We start from the raw sequence: 20,649 nt of genomic DNA on the forward strand, positions 1-20,649 counted from the left end.
CTGTAGACTTTGTACCTGTAAACACTCGTGGTGAACACACAACTATCAGTGAATAGCTGTACCACATTTTTGATAGTACACTGAAAAGTACTGGACTCAAATCAAGCACCTGTTACTTTGCTGGTGGTAATTAGTAACTTAGTAACTGCTGTGTTTACAGAGCAGTCAAGGCATGTCAATGTGAGCCACCTATTAGAGCTCAAGGCCTTCATATCTAAACCTGTGTTACATCTTGATTTCATAATCTCCTCATGATACTGGAAAATGTCTATGTCGATGCTTGTCAGCCTGACCATTCCCACACAGGGCAGCTTTTTCTGCTTACATTTGATGTGAACGGATTAAACGGACATGCTTGGTGCATTTGAGATGTAAACAACATAACAGCCAATATGGCCGCTCCCTAATATCACAAACACGCTGCAGATACACAGAAGAATTATAAACACTGTATTTCAGGTGTTGATTTGCCATTAATTAGGGAGACATGGATATATAGTATATATATATATATATATATATATATATATATATTAATATTATAAGAGATTGTATAGAAATTAATGAAGCAAGTTCATTAGTTCACTCATAAGGTTAAGGTGGCTGAAAGGTAACCTATGGGGTGAGAAAGACTTCCAAGCCCTATCTCTAAGCTGCTCAGTGCAGAGTTAGAAGGCAGCTCTCTATGCATTGTTATCTATCGTCTTATCAAATGTCTGTTTGTCTGTGTGCTGCCTGGGCGTGTCGTCTGCCTGAGAGGGCTGGGAGCGGGGGGGGGGGGGGGGGGGGGGGTTCCGTGCCGAGACAGCCAGCGTCACAGTTCCCCACGCCCATGTTGTCTCTGAGAGTATCAACTGTCCAGGCATTCTGCTCCCTTCTAACGTACAGAAAACACACATTCTCCACAACAAAGGCCTTAACAATAGCTAAGCAGTATACAGCACATGCTGGCCTCGTTCTCAAGCTACAGTCAGGGCCATAAGATGTGAAATCTGATGTCTCAGGTATAGACGCTAAGATCCCATGACTGGCTGTAGGCCCTGGCAGCTGCAGACAGACAGACAGACAGACAGACAAACAGACAGCCCCTCCAGTCATCTAATATATCATCAAAATGACATTACCACGGCTGTCTTTCACATGCCGGATGGGGAGACCGATGGCATATTGTTTGTGTTAAAAGGAATGAAGCACAGTTGTCAGTAAATGTTTTATGTACTTTTTATGCCCTCCAGTAACAGTAAAGAGGGAGAGGAGTTGCAGGCTGCCCCCGTTCCAAATCCTTTCCCCGAGCTCATTCCCTCCACCGTCTCGTCCTTTGTGTCTGAGTGTCTGTTACCCTGGACCAAAAGCAGTGCAACTCAGGTGAGGCACTTATTTTACTTATGCCCTGGTCCATGACGCACACGCGCACACACACGCACGCACACACACACACGCACGCACGCACGCACTCACACACGTCACACCACATCACATCACACCACATCACACCACACACACACACACACACACACACTCACACACACACACACACACACACACACTCATAATATAATGCCTCTGTTGTATGTTACTGTTAAAAACCTCAGGCGTTATAGTCACAAGACGAATGCCAGAAAAACAACCACAAGACATGTGTAAATTCCATTTTAGGCATAGCTCTGTCATGTTTGACGCTTGATCAGTCTGAAACTGCAGGGCATGAGACGTGGAAACTGGTTGTGTGAGTATGCAAATTACATGAAATGAGGGGATGAAAATGCCATATCAGCATGCTCTCTACAGAATGCGCAGACCATGTGATTATGAGATCCTGACTTAGTACCCGGACACACCATCAACAGCACACCTGGTCGTGTCTGAATAGCCTCAGACAGGCTGATGTAGTTTTTAGGGCTGCCCAGTCGGTTGGAGTTTTTTCAAAGCAGGATTAAAGACACACCTGTACCGGTTTCCCTAGTACTTTGTTGTTTTGATTGATTTATTTTCGATCTTTATTTTTGTTATACTTTCAAGAGACTCTTTCTGCAAAGCGCTTTATACATTCGAGTTATTATGATGTAGGTCATGAAGTATGTCAACGGTGGTTGCGGTTGCGTAGTATTTATGTACATACAGTACGGTCTCACTCCCACCCATGCTGTTACTTACCCTGCCATGGAGAGTGGTGACTAGAAAGGACATGAATGTGAAGGAGTGCTGCTGGCACTGGATCAGCTTTCACTCCTCACTGGACCCAGGCTTTCTGGGTCTGTTCTGCTTGATCACTCGACATGGAATTCCTGTCCTCAAGCCAATAACTCCTCAGCGCATGCTTGTGTAAGAGCAGATACTGTACTGCACAGCTATCTCCCACCTGAAACAGAGAGGAGATCACAGACCAAGCCTACATTTGTTTATTTACCTCACCACGGACATACAGTACGCCTTGCAGTTTCCATACAGTACAGTATGGGCTACTTGAACAAACGTCAGTTGTATGCATCATGCATAATGTATGCCTAGGACTGTTTCTGGTTTAACGTGTAGGATATTTACTTTTAAGAATTCGGTTTGAAAGAGATCACGAGTAAAACTTCAGAGTTATAGACTATTTATTCAATCAAAGTTACATTGCAGGTTACAGCATTCCTCTCTGATGTAAATAGAGAGCTCTGGTCAGCCGGTGGAAAGAGAGAGAATTTGCCTTTCGTTCACACATTTATACCCCCAATGATCAAGGTGTGAAAGGGGGTTAAGTTACAGACAGTGTCATTCAGGTCAAAGGGCAGGGGGCAGGTCACAGGAAGGGAGGCCATCTTGAACATGTGCTAGGACAAAGAAATTACCATGTGACTTCTAGGACAAAGGAATGCTAATTCATAAAACCCCCCTTGTTAGTAGAATCCTTACAGAACTATACAGGTCTATGAATGTGTGTGCAATAAGACAGATATCTACACAGGTTCTATACACAGGTTTATGTGTGTGTGTGAAAATATACCACATATTCCCTAACCCAGAGGGAGTTTTGTAAAGAGCAGTAACTACACATCAAAGGGCATATTCATAATATAATATAACATATTTATAATCGCAAATAATACTACCAAAAAACCCACAATAACAGCAAAAATCTAAATCCCTCATCACGCAGTGACGAAATGACAAAAAACACATGCATACACTACAGCTAATATAAAAACTATTACACAACACAATAATCCCAACAAAGCAAACCAAAACATTCCAGCATAATCACATAACAAGCTAAAAAAGGAACCTAATGTAATCTTCTTGGTTCTTGCTTCTTCAGGGTCAGAGGTTACTAGCACTTGACCCCCGTTGGAGACCCCCCGTTGGAGACCTTTACCACTGTCTCAATCAGATAGAGGGTATAGAAGTGAGAGATAGACAGAGATGATAGAATGTCAGTGGTGTGGGGAATGGTGTGTGCATGGGCATGTGAGTGTGTGTGTATGCAGGGGATTGTGTGAATGTATGGGTTTTCACCTCAGATGAGGACTTGCCTATTAAAAAAGTTAATGAGGACTTGCCTTCTAAAAAAGTCAAGAATCAGGCCGGCCATAATAGCTGACCCTATCTTAGCAAAATAAGCTGCCCATGCGCATAAGGCCAACTCCAGCCAGGCAGTCATTTGGTGTCCGTACCCGGCATTCTCCTTGACCTCCTGCCTCAATTCCCTAAGCTTATTCTTGAGTCTCTTTCTGACTGGTCTTAGTCTTTCAATGTGACCTGGGTCCGGGCAGTCATCTGGTCTTGTGATATCTCTGTGAGGGGCGTTGTCTGGCTTGATAGGAGTGCGGAGAGGGGCGTCGCCTGGATTTGCACAGTCCCTGAGAGGGGCGTCATCTGGCTTTGCAGAGTCCCCGAGAGGGGCGTCACAGCTACTGGGGTCTTCCTGTTCTCCGTTGTCTTGTAGACTCTCGTGCTGGGCATGGTCTGGGGAGTGGCTCCTAGCGCCATCGGAAGTATAATGCAGGCAGTATCCTCATTAGCACGGACGTCCAAACTCCCTGTCTCATTGGCTTCTGGTACTGCCTCTGCATCCTGTTGTAGCTCCTCCTCATCCGGCTCTCTGGGTATCTTGTTATCTGGCTGCACCGCGTCCCCCCCTCTCCTGTGCGTCCACCCTCTCTTCCAGCTCCCGTGGCCCATTTGGGGTAGGGATATGCCCAGACTTCACTGGTATTCCCACTCCTGACTTAGTACCCGGATGTTGTTCCCCAAACAGACCACGCATCAACCTATGACATGGTCAATCTGTTCCAGTAAATATGGAGCCCAAAACCCATATTCCTTTGTGATCTTCCTTCTTACTTCCCCCCTAGCCACATGTCCTAGCCCATAAGCTTCCTGTATCAATAGGCCCAATAAATCTGGTGGCGCTACAACTAACCCCTCATGATTCCTCCACAGGCCTGTGTCATCCTGACTTGTCAGGCCACAAGTTCTTCTCTAACACGGTTGCCCCATCCTGTAACATCAACAAATCTTTGAGCGTGACCCAAATGACGTTCCTTTGTCCAGGTGATATTACAATGGAGGTTACCACTACCTGTTTCCTTCATCTCCCTCAGGGGTGCTACCAGTCTAGTGTAATCCTCTACCCATGCTGAACTATACCCTGTAATGCCCAGGAACATCATCATTTCCCTAACTCTTCGTATTGCTTTGAGGGTTTTGGGTTTTCTTCAAGACTCCTGCCTCCAGCAGTCCTTTAACCTGTGGCTCAATCCCATCAATTGCTTCTTGCTTCAATTGGTATTTTCTGAGTCTGCCATCATTGCCCCTAAATGCTTCTGGCTGTAATGTTCAGTGACCATCAGTGTCACATGTGGAATGCTATCCTCAATTCTATGCTCCTGATCCAGATAACTATCTCTGTTTATCTTCATAGCCGTACCCTGAGGACCCAGGATTATGCAACTTGCACTAAGCTGTATCTGGTCTGGTTGATGCTTTAGCCACTCATCTGGGTTTGAGTCGGTGGCATTTCTGAAGTACTGGAGTGTACAATAATGTAGTGGATCTGTAGGCTGGCTGGCCCCAGGCATGTTCGCCAAGATGTAGTTTTCCCACATTCTTGTTGGTTCCATGAGGTCTGGACTAAGGTCTCCTAACCAGTACACCATGGATGTGTCGGTGTCTGCCATGACAGATAGTTGGCGATATTCCAAAGGCACTGTCACCTGACTGCCGTCAGGCATGCATTTCACTGTACAGTTCAGTTGACATAGGGCGTCTCTTCCAAGAAGCCCAATGGGTGTGTGTTTTGACACAGGAACAGTCAGAGTAGCGCTCTGTCCCTTGTACTCGAGGTCTACAGGCTCAGTGGTTGGTATCAGCTGTTTTATTCCCTCAAATACGATTGTCCTTACATATATTCCTAACATAGGAAGGTGTGTTGCGTCTTCAGGCTTCATCAGTATCTCCTGCATCGCAGCCACGCCTATAATATGTAGAAGCTAAAAGCCTTTTGGAATGGAATGGAATGGAATGGAATGGAATGGAATGGACTTTATTTGTCATTGCTACAGTACAGGTACCAAACAACGAAATTTAGGAGGGGTGGCTCCCCTGGTGTTAGGAAAAGGTGTTTCAGGTCTCCCATCACTGGCTGTGTCCCGATAAGGGTCTCATCCACCTTCGACGTCCATGGGTGGCCACCTTCCTCAAACACGGGTTAGTTTCTCACTGACCTCAGAAATGCCAGAGTGGGTCCATGGTCGGTACTCCAACTTGTTACCCCTGGGCAGCACTGGGCAGTTGGCTTGGGCTCTTTTGATTGTAGCTCATACGAGCTGCTGTCATATGGGCCCCTTGGGTTGGTCTCTCTCTCTTCAATGCGGCTCTGTCGTCTCCTGTCTCGTGGGTTCCTTGGGGTGGCACCTATCTCTTCAGTGTAGCTCTAGTTCCCAGTCATAATGGCCACTGTGGGTTCTCTTCTCTTCTCTCTCTCTGTCATACTGGCTCCTGTAGTGTCTCTCTTCCTCTCTCTCCCGGTCAACTCGATCTCTGTAGCGTCTCTCGTCTTCTCTCTCTCTTGTTCAACGCGGTCTCTGTACCGTCTCTCATCGGAGCTTGTCTCTTCCTCCTCCTCACTAGTGCTGCTGTCCTCTGTCTCACCCCTCTGGTATCTTCTTCCACCTTTCTTTTCAGCTCTGGCTAGCATCTTCCTGATTCGAGAGCTGTTTCCCCCGTGTCCTCTGCCTTCATAACTTGAATCTTGCCTGTCCGCTTTCCTGCCCCCCTCTGCACGCTTCCCCCTCTTTGACTCCCTCTCAACAAGGCTCTTCTTCTGGCCCTGGCTCCTGGATCTGACCTCTGATTGTAGCTCCTCAGCCTTTCCAGTCTCACGCAGGCCATGGTCATCGTCATGTACAGAGTACTTTCCGGTCGTATACAGGACTGGGGCTTGTGGGTACAGCCGAAGAGGTGCATCTTTCTTCTCGTATGGTGGGAGACAGGTAACAGGAGACATGTGTGAGAACGGAGTATTGAGTTTTTCCTCCAGTGCCTTAGCCTCCAGTCCCTGATCGGCTGCTTTCTCTTTCCAAGCTTGTGCCACTTTCTGCCCTTCTTTCCTAAATAAACCTAAAACTGCTGTTTCTAAGTTACGCTTCTATACGCTTCTTACGCTTCACGTCTATGTATTAGAGAATGATTGTACACTTTGATCCTTCAGACCTACCTCTTCCTGGGGCACAGTCTCAGGCTGGATCCCTTTCCACGAGTTCCCTTCATAAGGACTCCCATCTCATCCCCTCTGCTTCCCAGGCGTCTCTTTTCAGAGCCCTGATCACAGAAAGCACCACTCGCCTACTAGCTGTACGTTGTTTTCAGATTATGGTGGCCTGACTATACATAGAGCTGAGCGCAGCTGCCATCTCTTGTGGACTTAATGCCTTGTGCGACCCAACCGGCCAGTGACCCAGTCGATAGCGATCCCCAGCCAGTGTCTAAACACCAAGCCCCGTAGCGGTAACTAGCGGTAACTAGCCGCCCAGTTGGGAACCGACGGTCTGATCCCTAGACCACTTCGCTATGGGTCTAAAAACTTGACTGTTTTCACCAGCCTTGTCTGTTCACGGGTGTGGCTTCCCCTCACATCCCGCTAGGTGTGGGCTGTCGCCCACGTACCACGCACTGCCCACACACTTACATGTGACAGCTGTGCCGACTAGACGGTACCAAGGTAGTATGTTCATTCACACTTCATCAGACACGGGGGCCTTCAGTCCTCTCCCCAGCACTATACACAGTCTTTAACGTGCCCTCAGAATTATGCAATTCTACCGCCGTTTAACACTAGGTTCGGGGTGCCTACTCCCCTGCCTAATGTTAAATGTGAACTGACCACTTAGTACTAACACAGTTTACACTTATAACTGTCACAGTTACTTGGGCTAGATTAGAAGCAAGGTCACTTCTCAAATATTGCTGATGAACAAAACCCTTTACTGGTCAATAGATAATTACTGTGAACCATCTGTCTGCTAAACAGACTATGCTATTGTTACCTGAATACAATTCTACTTCGCCTATCTATTAACTCTACAATAATCAAAGTGAAATAAACCAACCATTAATCAAAACAGGTAATGATTAATCAACAGTATTCAACAGGCATTCACAGACATCAATTAATTAAAGTTATTGAATAAACCAAACAGTAATCAAACAGGTAATAATTCATTAACAGTATTCAACAATCATTCACAGACATCAATTGATCAAAAACAGGTAATAATGAACCAACAGTATTTAACAAGCATAGCCACAAAGAATTCAATCGTTTATTGCCCCAAGCAGTGTCCTCGCTGCCTCACGTGGTGGTGAGGCACACAGCCTAATGCCTTTTGTCAAACCGAGCAAAAATCCAAACGGACAGATTAATAAGCTGTCCTATGCTTTAGATGAATAACACAATAACATTCAATCAATCCAGTTACCAGGCATACACACACAGTTTTGTGCCGCATGGAGGTGTTGAAAAGAAAGTGTGAAAAGTGTTCATGTACATGTGTGAATGAAGTGCGCTCTTGGTGCGTGGAAATTACAATGCGCATGCGCGCGTCTTATTCTAGTCAACGAGTGTTAAACAGTAACCTTAAGCACTCAAAAAAAAACAGATGATCAACCCACTTTATATGTATATTTAGAAATATTTCAATATACTAGGGGTGTAACGGATCACCTAACTCACGGATCGGATCGGGTCACGGTTTTTGAGTCACGGATCGGATCATTTTTCGGATCAACACAAACATTACATATTATACTGAAATACACATTCAACTTAAATTATAAGTAGTGCAATATGAAAGAGGGAGGCGCCTGGTTGCAGCAGTGAATCACTGGGCTCTTTAAAGCAGACGAATAAACATGTTTTATGCCACTTTTAACTAAATAATAAAGTGAACCCATATTTTGAACATGGTATTGTAGCTACCCTGTTCATTAATGTTCATTAATGCTTGAGTTCATGTTCATGTTCGCACTGTTACTGTGTTGTGTGCCAATGCACCCCTGTGATTGGTGGAGGTCACGGGAGGGGGCGGGTGCTGTGTGTGTGGTTGAGACGGTTGGGAGAGAGAGCTCCGGGGGCCGTTCCACTAAAGGTGGATCAGTATATCGGCGATTGAAATAAATCAGGCGATCAGGCAACTCGGGATTGGAATTCAAGCCTCAGGTGATTCCTCGAACGAGGATCAGGCTTGTGTCATCAGTGTTCACAGAAGACCGGCTTACAAATCTTCGATATGGGCAGATATCGCAGACATAAAGAGCCCCGAAGAGTCGATCTGTCGAAATGAAGATACTCCACTCTGCAGGGGTTCTACATTTGCGCAGCATTCCGAATTATTGATCTTTATGAAGACGGAAAAACAAGATGTAAAATAGTGCAATACTGCCGCAATTAACAAGGCGAGGGAAATGGTTTGGCAAGAAATTGCTGACCGATTAAATGCGTAGGTCATACTAGCCCCAGTTATTGTTATATGTTCATATTTTAATAAATGAATATTTACTACTGTGGTGATATACGCAGCAGGCTACCAGCCGTCATATCGTCACAATGGCCTAGTGGTATCGACCGCTGCTATAGTATCTATTCGTCATTTTATATCGGTGGTTCAAATCCTTCTTCAGACACACTTTTTACTGCATTTCGTTGTCTGAATCTAATCTAAAATCTCATCTAAAAAAGTATGTAGGCTATAAAATGATGGTGCAGGCTAATTTACAAGAACTGACACGATTACAATGGTGTTTGAAGCCTTTGCATGAAATCTTCGGTTAAATGTAAAAAAAAATAAAAAAAAACGTATTCAAGTCTCGAACACGCAACCTTTGGAACTCTAGCTGGCTGCCTTAACCACTGCGCCAGCCAGACCGCTGTGATGACAGCAATGCAAGTTGAAACAATAACTTTTTTTTTTACACTCTTTTCTTTATTGATCTATCGATCTATCTATCACACTTTCAAAATATCAAGTTATCTATCACACAATCAAACTATCTATCGATCGATCACACTTTCAAAATATCAAATTATCTATCACACAGTCAACCAATCTATCTATCTATCTCGTGTGAAGTGGGAACTAATATTTCCTAAAAGACACGTGAGGAACTGTCGTTCGGGATGTAGTTTCCGCCTGTGAGCCTTTTTTGACGCACGTATTACTTTAGCCAGTCTTTTAGCCTGCTCGCGACCAGGCTAATTATATCTGACTCAGAAGGAGCTCAACCAAGCAGCGAATTATTTGAGCCACATTGATGGAACCGAACGCAAGCTAACATTATCGCCGATTAGAACTTTATCGAGGCTTAGAAGATAATCTCGCTTAGTGGAACGGGCCTCCGGTTAACTAAGAAAGTTGTGTAAGATAGTTTACAATTAAACGCACAGATTACATGAGAGAAGCTATCTGTCATTATTTCAACCACTGTCCAAGTCGGGACATTACAGTATGAAAAAAATGCCTTCATTATCAGAAGTTGTCGAGCTACCTAGTTGTCGACCAAGTAATTTGATTGGACAAGAGGCGTTCCTTGAATGCTGATCAGATTCCAGAGCGAATTTACGAACGCAGCCTTGTTGTTGTGGATTCCCAGTTTCACGTGTAGTGAGCAAACAACAGATTCTTTTTTTCCGCATTATCAACCTACCATTGCGCTTTAGAGTAAAACAAAGCACGCAACTCTACACGTCTATCTTTTCATGGCAACTCTACATTGTGATTTACAATAGATATTAAGTAATATATTAAGTAATATTATTACTTGTTAAAATGTTGCAATTGATCCGCGGTACACATGCGTGCCGAACCGTGGGGGGCGATCCGTACTGATCCGTTACACCCCTACAATATACCCCTCTGTGTTTGTGTCTGTGTGAGATGTGAAGTGAGGGAGAAAATCTTCGCGGCTCCCTCTTCTACAGAGTGCAGCCTGGATGTGTGTGTGTGCGTGTGTGGGTGTAGGTGTGCGAAAGAATGAGAAGAAGGGGGGTGAGAAGGGGGGTAATTTAGAAATCCATTGTCTTTATCTTTGAAGAAGCCGACGCCCAGGGATCTATATTGTTATCGTAGAAAAAAACGGTTACCCCACGACACAGCTTTACAATGTTAAGCGAACGTGTAATGCGTCTTTCGGATGGATGGGTCGTCCGAAGTTATTACTAGTCACACATCAAATCAAACCTCAGCAAAATGTTATCAAAATCACATCACAAGTAACACATAGTTACTTTAAACAAACTCTCACTGGTCTCTCTCTATATGTGCGCGCCCACTGCGCGCCGCAAGGGGAACATAGTTTTACACAATAGATGCAACTACACATTGTAAGGCAGAATACGACCAATCAAATATGCTTTGTGGAGGATGGATTCCCTAATCCACTCGCCCAACAAATAATACACTTATTTACAGTAGGATTTCGTAACACTAATTACAATCATCAGACTCTGGCTGATATACACTCAATAGCGCTTCTCTCTTATGAGACACTCTCACTACTATCAGGGGGTGTTCTCACTAGAACATTTGCTTCAGAGTTTAGGATAAAGTTTGCTTTGCTCTGCGTCGTTTGGAGCTGTGAGAACGCGGATTCGAAGTAACTCCCGGAGCAAATAGCCGTCGGATGCTCCGCTTGAAAAGGGTGGTTTCGCTTCGGTTACAAACGACGCATCCATCACTTTGCTTCGCTTCGCTTTTGGTGAGAACGCTGCTCGAGGCAGTCCATAGGAAAACAACAGTGCACGCGTGTTGATCTGGATAAGAGAGGGACAACGGGCAATTTTTCTGACCAATCAACTACCACGTCTGTTGCTTCGATTGCGTATGTTACTTCGTTTACATGAAGGGCTGTGAGAACGCAAATCAGAGAAATCATTTATGCAACAATGTTGCGAACTCATCCACTTGCTCCGGGTCTCGATTCGGACTTTCATGTGAGAACATGACCTCAGACTCTCTGGCTGACGACACAATTAATAATTACCAGTCAACCCGAAAAACTTCTTTCACAAGTCTTACCCTGGCAGCCCACACTTAAATGCAGACACTGTGATCAAATCTCAATATTTGCCGCACCACACAGTACACAAAATACACACGATATTACACACTATCAATCTATTTACATATGGATTTCATAATCCGGCTCTTTAACCACACCATCTTACTGTATCACAATAGGTTTATGAAACTCACAGTCTTACACATTACTATAACAACCATTTATTCCAGGAGGTTCTTTTGAACATAATCAAAGAATATCTGAAAACCACAAGTTACTGTGCACGCGTGCTTCTGTTGCTGGCCTGGCAAACTCCACAAGGGGTATGCGCTCTGCACGAGTCACTCACCTTAAGTCCGACTCAGATGAACGGCAGCTCTTGGGGTCCAGACAAACTCTGGTTATTACAATGTTCTCCTGGCCAGGCTCACCTCTTAATTGTAAGATATTTACTTTTTTTTAAGAATTCGGTTGAAATAGATCACTAGTAAAACTTCTAAGTTATAGACTATTTATTCAATCAAAGTTACATTGCAGGTTACAGCATTCCTCTCTGATGTAAATAGAGAGCTCTAGTCAGCCGAAAGAGAGAGAATTTGCCTTTCGTTCACACATGTATACCCCCAATGATCAAGGTGTGAAAGGGGGTTAGGTTACAGACAGTATCATTCAGGTCAAAGGGCAAGAGGCAGGTCACAGGAAGGGAGGCCATCTTGAACATGTGCTAGGACGAAGAAATGACCATGTGACGTATAGGACAAAGGAATGCTAATTCATAAAACCCCCCTTGTTAGTAGAATCCTTACAGAACTATACAGGTCTATGAATGTGTGTGCAATAAGACAGATATCTACACAGGTTCTATACACAGGTTTATGTGTGTGTGTGTGTGTGTGTGTGTGAGAAAATCTACCACAAACGTTCTGTAATCTGGGTGGAATTAAACAGAAACTCATTTAGATTCTTTCTTTTTTTTCTCCAAGTCAGGAGTGATATCATTCCTTCTACGGTGCAGATTAGATTATATTCTTGCCAAGGTTTCATCTCCGGGCCTACTTTTTGGTACGGAGAGTCCAGTTCACAGAACTCATGCTCTGTGCCATATACTAAAACGGGAGCACATTCATTATGTCGAAAAGCTAACAATTATGGCTATGCTTTAGAAATAAATGAATTTCAAGACTGAAACTTTGCTGTAGTCTTCTGTGTGTTTCCCCCAACAAGCGCAGTCTGTGGCTGGTTGACCGCACCAGCCAGTCCCTGGTGGTGGCTTTCTTACAGCAGGTGTTGATTACAGTTACTCAGTATCTTTGGGGATCTGGGGGAGAGGGTGTGTGTATATGTGTGTGTGTGTTTGTGTGTGTTTGTGTAAAGGGAGCAAGGGGGTACAGCTCAGTCCTCAGGGGAGAGAGGGGGTGCAGCGCAGACCTCTGACTCATGGTAAAGCCTGAAATTACAGTGCTCAGCGCTAACCAAAGAATATCAGCAGCATTAGACCTCGCTCAGCTTTTAATGAGTTGCTCTCAGCATGTATTTATCACTCTCTCAGCCGGTCTACTCTGGAACCCGTCATTGTGCGCTTCAGAATACTGCATGATTTGTAAAGGGAGGCTAATCAGATTGTTGCTTGTTCTCCTGCATATAGTCTGATCAGATGGCTGTAACGTTTGATTATCCTTCCCCAGTGTAATGTCTTCACTCGATATGGCAGTCTCAAATGAGCCCCCGCTACCCGATTCCCTCCCTACTTGACCCGGGATTCACATTGGAAAATTAGAGAGTGATTGCAATTCTCTAATGCCCTCCTCGCTCTATTGTTGAAACAGTCCAGGGATTATCATGGATTTGGCATTCTCTTTGGATGAGTGAGAGTGAAATCCTTAGGTTTCTCAGCGAAGGAGTAGAATGACACCTTCAGTGACCTCAGGCCTGAACAGTGAGGCTCCTTGTTAGCTCGTCTCAATGTGATCCTTACATAACCCTGCGGGCGAGCGCTGCTCTTGCACCTGACGGGGTTGACAGCCTTTCACTCAGCCTTTTGAGCTGCACTATTGAGGAAGACAAAGGGAATATGTCAGACTGAACAGCTGATTATTTGTCACAATCCCAGAGTCGCAGGGTCGCGACCCATCCTCAGCAGCACTTGAGAAACCAATGACATCACTGCCCTCGCCCCCCTAGCCTTTAAATGGGGGCTGCAAGATCGAATTGTTTTGTTTAAAAAGGTAGTCTTTCTCGTGGCAAAATGTCTTCACTCTCAAAATGAAAGCCACATACAGTATAAACCCAATATCATCAGCAAAGCCATGGATTACAAACTGTGCTAAACATCCCTATTTTGACACACAGATACTCTCAAAAAAGCAACCAAAAGGCAACAATAGTGGAACATTTTCTTAATAGGCCACACTAAACTATACTATCTGTTAGTTACGGATTGAGTCAATTGTTTCTCTGTGGGAGCCTCTCCATCTCCGTTTCATACGTTTTGGCAGTTTTTTACAGACAAAAAAAAGTTGGAAGCAGTTGAACTTTCCATAGTCCGTTCGTCCGTTTTGCCAATTAGAAATGAGGTTTCGTATATCGAGTTGCTTGGTTGCATTTATCTGTTGGTAGGTTGTTTCTGAATCCCACAGATCAAATAGTGATTTCATACCTACGTATACGTTTTTATCAGTTCTCTGATAGTTTGGTGTGGCTGGCGCTTTAGTGCTAGTTGCCGTGGCAATATCAGCAGCCTGTGTGCCTGACTGACTTGTTTACTGGGGTTTTTAGTTTACTGGGGTTGAACTGAATGGGTCCTCTGAATTGTTGCGAGGCCCCTTTGCTTGACATGGCTTTGTTTTACGTGGGCTTTAAAAGCTATCCCAGTCGTGAGAAGCAGTTTGCCTGAGACCCTGTCAGCCCTGCATGCGTTTGCAGTGTCATGGTGCATTTACATAACAAAGCCCCCAAGACATGACTGCCACGAACCTCTGTGGGTAAATAGACTCTAGATTTGCTGTCATCACATCAGCGTCACTACCTCTCAGAGAAATACACCATGGTTCTGTTCTCTCTCTTACACATGGATGGGTTCATTTGTTATCAGTTTCTATTGGGCACAATATCATTCTCAGTTCTATGTGATGTACTGTATAATATATTATCTTATTGGAGACTCAGTCTAGCTACATAGCTTTCTGTGTGAGTGTTCTATAGATCATATCTGTTTTCAAAATGGAGAGGAATGTGATCTAGTCTTCTAAGACAAGCAATTTAGTTACGTTTGTCAAGACCCTTTCAATATTCTATAATGATTCCATATAATATAGTAATACAATATAGTAATTCTGTCCGTATTCTATAGCCTAGTTGCTTCAGGAAATGTTATGAATATTCTATTACTATAACCACTTTTTTCAGTGTCCTCACTGATTATTGCAATCTAATAATCAGTATCTATTGATTTACTGATTATTACTTTTTATGTTTCATGCTGGTAGTGATGGTGTTTGACAGTTTTTTTTCTGTAGTCTGAGTATATCAAAACCTGACATGTAAAAACCACAGTCACTAAGTGGTATAATGGCAGAGAATAATTGTGAGGGAAGCTGTGTTGATATGGAGCAAAGTGAATCAGTATGTGTCCTATACTACCCCTGCTCTCTCAGCCATATCACAGGCACTTATGTGACTGCCTTGTGAAAAAGAATCCTTTTGCACTTTGGAGCATGACCTCAAGTGAGTAGCACTGGCAATGCCAGGGACATAGCAACTAGCCTCGTACCATGTCTATGCAGCACCAAGGGCCCTCGGCAATACTAAAGCCCCTCAATCCATCCAACCATACTTGGCATTAGCATTAGCATGCTACGCTAGGTAGATGCTATGGTATGTTGTGGTATGGAATGTTCCGTATCATGTGGTCAACCAGATGTTGAAGAATGTAAAATCTTGATGTAGAGAGATTTGATACTCCTACAGTACTTATAGGCTTGATAGTCATACTGATGGTAATTCTGTATTATAACATATATTTACTTTTCTGCGTAGTCATTTGGTATCCATTGTTTATAAATGCAAGTTGCAAGTTTATAAATGTAAAATCTTTATCATGAATTCTTCTATCCATGTCAATGAGAGTAACTGTGATATGGACAGTGGACACCAGAGAAATGAGTAGATGTTCACACCACACGTCTGCTGAACGTTTGAGGTGCACCAGACTAGGAGAGTGGAGGGACAGTCATGCCTGGCCTCTGACCAGACAGCCATCAGACAGACCCGACTGCTTCCAGACAGTGTCGGTGTTCAGTTCACCCATATGACTCACAGGGAATGTCTGCACCAGTCTAAAGCTATCAGTGTCATATCAGAAGGAACTTATACCTTGTGTACACATGTCTAGGTAGATGATTGATGGCCTTATGATGATGGTTCAGCCAACATATTCAAGTCAATCGCCAGTCACAGCCATGAGACTGGAATGGGGCACTATTTTCAAGTAACTGTAAAAAGAAAAAAAGGATGACTATATGATGTGATTTTAAAGGGACAGTTCACTTCAAAATCAGTTTGTCACATGTTTTCCTGGAGTATTTTGTGTAGATCAGTGTCAAATAATCTCAAAAGTCCAGGCTGTGGATACCTATTGAAAACACTATGCTTAGATGAGTTGTGTTGGTTACAATTGAAATGCCTCAAGACATTTATGCATTTTCTCCATTTGAGTTTGAAGGCATTCAATCATCTGCGGTCAGATACAGTTCCTCCACCAGCCCCAGCCCCAGCGTCTGTGTGTGTGTGTGTGTGTGTGTGTGTGTGTGTGTGTGTGTGTGTGTGTCATCCTGCCGACTGGTGAGGGTCTTGTTTGAATACAGCTCTGGTCATGGCAGCCCTTTATCTTACCTGCACATGCAAATATTGACGTTCAAGCACTTTTTAATTTCCTTGTTGCTAACGTATCTTTTAAAATGTATCTTCTATTTTGATGAAAAAGGAGATTCTCTAGACGTCTTCTATGTTGATTAAATAGATGGACATAGGGAGTATAAGGATGTTTTGCAATGATACCGTGTTGGTGAAGGACATCGTGTCTGGAGCAAGCTTTGTTATGAGAGTTGCGGAGACTCCGTTATCAATTTGGCTCCATTAACTCCAATTCATTTTTCCACTGTGATAACTACCAGCGTCTGCTTGTCTGTGCTGCAACTCTATAAACTCAGAGTCTGTGGGATTCAGACTCATTCTGTGTTCTTATGAATGGACATGCAGGACAATTAGACTGAGAGGTGTGTGTGTGTGTGGGGGGTGGGGGTGGGACCTAACTGTTTTTAATACACACACTGTGCATCACATGTTGATTCTCCTTGTTGAACACAGAAATGTGTAGGCTATCGGTTAGTCACTTGGGTTATAAGGTTAATCCTGTATGATCTTCATAATCATATGTGCCTCTACTTGTTGACATGAGTTGTGGATGTTTTGCACTTGGAGAGCCAGTAATATGTCCCCCGGACAAACTGGGCTGTGTATGTGTGGTCTGTATCAGACAATGCATTTCTGGTTCCTCGTGGGCTGTGACCATTTGTTGCTTCTACATGCATTAGTGGGTTTTATGAAAAGAGATCCATCACTCCGGGATGTTTCTAGTCTTGTGTTCAAGGACGCGTTTCTGCTGCGCTTTAATAGATCATTATGTTAGACAAGCCGAACCTTCCAACAGAATTATAGCTATAATTATTATTATGAAATTCCTTCTTACCTCCTCTGCAAACTTTTTATTTATTTTTGCCTGTCAGCCATTCAACTTTGTATATTTGTATAAGTCTTCCCAGGCATCAGGATAGCATTCCTGAGCAGTTTTATTCTAGATATTTTGTGTAGATCAGTGTCAAATAATCTCGAAAGTCCAGGGGGGTGAATACTTACTGAAGGCATTGTATGTTGAGATGAGTTGTGTGATATGGGTTACAATTGAAATGCCTCAAGACGTTCATGCGTTGCCTCCATTTGAGTTTGAAGGCATTCAATCATCTGGGATCAGATACAGTTCCTCCACCAGCCCCAGTGTTTGTGTGTACGCGTGTGTGTGTGTGTGTGTGTGTGTGTGTGTGTGTGTGTATATGTGTATGTATGTGTGTGTGTGTGTGTGTGTTTGAGTGTGTGTCTGTGTGTGCGTGCGTGCGTGCGTGTGTGTGTGTGTGATCCTGCTGACTGGTGAGTGTCGGGACTGCTGCTTTGACAGCTGCATTTCTGATGCGCTTTAATAGATCATTATGTTAGTCAAATCTAAACCTGAACAGAATTATAGCTATAATTATTACTATTACTAAATTCCTTCTTACCTCCTCTGTGAACTTGTCTTCCATCGCCATCGCCATCAGAGTGAAAAGTGATGTCCATCAACAGTGAATTGGATAGAATGTTCTAGAGATATTTTATATGATTATTGAGCCCAATATTGTCTACTGTAGGACTTCATTAGATTTTTGACTCAGCCAAATCATTACTTTACACACAACGCACTTTTGAAATTTCTTGATTTGATCTGCAATTATTTATCTTTATCAGACCATGGATATTGACTTTGGTCGCTACATCATTAACTCTAATGCAAACAGCACTCTCCTCTCATAAAGCTCTCTTTGTTCATCTTTACAGTAAAACAGATGGGGATAATGAATTGTGGCAATTGTGGCTCTGGGAACAACTTGGTGCAGAGCTATTTTGAACCCCCCAATTCACACACGCAGCCTCCCACCCAACCCCTACCCTTCCCCCATCCTCTGCCTGCCTAGTAGTCAGACCAAGTAGCTCCCAGTCTAGGCTGCTTCAAGCACATCTTGTCCTGTTTTTATTATACATGTGTAAGATCATCCATGTGCTTTTAACTTACAAGCCGTTGGAAAATTAGATGATACTATACGCAATGTTTGATTTAAATATTGTTGTTAAAAATCTGTTAATGTATACATATTGTTCAGTGTGAAGCTCAACTTTTCCCTAATGTGTAATTAATGTATGTCTAATTGTCTGGACATTTAATTAACATTGTAGTTTTCCTCTCTTAGCAATAAGAATGAACTTATTAACGCTCCAAGTTTTCTCTGAGCTTGTAGAAGTGAGCAGATCATGCCTATTCACTTTTGGGTACAATTTATCCAAAGTAAGTTTAGCTTGCTCCGACCTTTACTCTATTCCCCCACACAACTATTTTTATCAAGTCTTGTTTGTCAGAAATGTGTTTCTGTAAGGAGAGAGAGAAACAAACTTTACATTTCCAAGGACAAAGGAGGAGTTTGAGTTCTAGGACAGGACTTTTCTGTGTCTGTGTCTCACACTTCCAGTGTTCAGCACAAACTGTACGATAAGGTGTATTCTGCAGTACAGTGTACAGAATAAGAATCACTCAGTAGATGTTGTAGTGTCAGAGTTTGGGTCTGAATGTTTACAGTGTGATTGCTATTTGATTCTTGTAAAGACATATTTCATAGAATACTTGCAATTACTTGCAATTCAATTATATGGATTTTTTTTTCATCTTAGTTGGGTACTGAAGAGAGGAGCATGAATTTCCATGCAAGAAGAGTCACCTTGCCTGCCATTACTCCACTTATTCTTCAGAAGCGGGTAGGAAATGTGCATTGCTGTTCTTTTTCTTCATTTTACTTATTTACATTTACATTTCTGCCGTTTAGCAGACGCCTTTAACCAAAGCGACTTACAAAAAATACATTTGTCTGTGAGACAATACATTTGTCTGTGTGTAAGTGAATCATCTATCCATCAGTCATCATAAGAAAAAAAAAATCTATGCTAGGAGCAGGGGCCTTGATAAGATAACTTATCAATAACTTGTCTGTCATTGTTTCCATCTCTGAATAGTACAACTAAATGGAATTACTGAGACTAAGAATTCCAAAATGACGGGTAGAAATTCTGGTGTTTCCCTAGAGGCTTACTACCTGTTGAGAGTCTTGCGTGTGAAAGCTGTCAAAGACCATTTGGTGCCAATTTAGGCCTTTGACAGCATCCGCTGAATTCTGTTATTTTTGATCCAACACTATGAACTACTAATATGAATGTATAAACTGTACTGTACTTTAACAAGGCGCACAATTAGAACCAACCAAAATCTTAAGACCATGTGAAAAAACATCTCAAACAAAGATTAAACATGACACTAGGAACATGTTGTGCTCAAAAGGGACAGAGGGGACTTTTGTCAAGAATCTTAAGCGTTTCATAATGGCGAAATCTGCATGGTGTCTAAAGCCCCGGTCACACTGGCCCACTGTATCCCTTAATTACGGATTGAACCAATGGTTTTCTCTATGGGAGTCATCCGTTGATGGACAACAGAGATGACAAGGGTCAGTACAGTACATGTCCGTTGGTCGTTTTCTTTCCATGGACAGAGTGTTCAGTTCTCGAATTCCACGGATGGAATCAGATAGTGACTTCAAACGTATACACTTTTGTCCGGGTTCTGACAGACTAGTGTGGCCAGGGCCTAAGGTTAGGGTATTGTGGATTGTGTGTTATGTGTGGAGGTAGCAGAATAATGATTTAAATTTCACCTTGGCTCAAGCTCTGAGCACTAATTCGAATAGTTGCCAGTTGGACAAGTTGACTTGAAGACTTTTAGCTTTGACTGGTACTCAATGATACTGTAGCTAGGCATTCAAGGATATGCTCCCCTTTGATGCTGCCAGGGTTCTTTTTTCTCTACTCTCAAACCTCCACCAAAAGAAACTCTCTGTGAACCCAAGACAGGGCATAGTTTATGCTACGCTGATATCACGCTAACAATGAAGTCACTGTAGAGGTTATTTGGAATGCAAACCATCTGACAAGTTTAGATAATGTGTCTATAATGGTCTGTAAACCTGTGTGACGAAACTGACACTTCAATGTGAACCATTTCAAGGTTATATGTTAGGCTGTTGGTTGTTAAACCACCCCTGAAGAGTTACAATAGTAAAACCTTTACATTTAACATTAATTAAAAATATATATATATATTGACGTTTCGACCTAGCTATGGTGACTCTGAAACAGGCTACTCTTGGTTTGGTTTCATAATTAGCTTTACTACTTAAAAGTAAAGTTAAGCATCTATGAAATAGA

General features: G+C 43.1%; 1 protein-coding gene across 1 annotated transcript in view; it reads left to right on the plus strand.

Moving 5' to 3' along the window:
• Window positions 1-20,649, plus strand: part of grb14 (growth factor receptor-bound protein 14) — a 35,346-nt gene that overhangs the window by 1,109 nt on the left and 13,588 nt on the right. The window contains exon 3 of the mRNA XM_080535535.1: window positions 1,236-1,365. Coding sequence (XP_080391661.1) covers window positions 1,236-1,365 — 130 coding nt within the window. The remainder of the gene's footprint in view (window positions 1-1,235; window positions 1,366-20,649) is intronic.

The sequence above is a fragment of the Nansenia antarctica genome (assembly GCF_963989245.1).
Source record: "Nansenia antarctica genome assembly, chromosome: 7".
NCBI lineage: Eukaryota > Metazoa > Chordata > Actinopteri > Argentiniformes > Microstomatidae > Nansenia > Nansenia antarctica.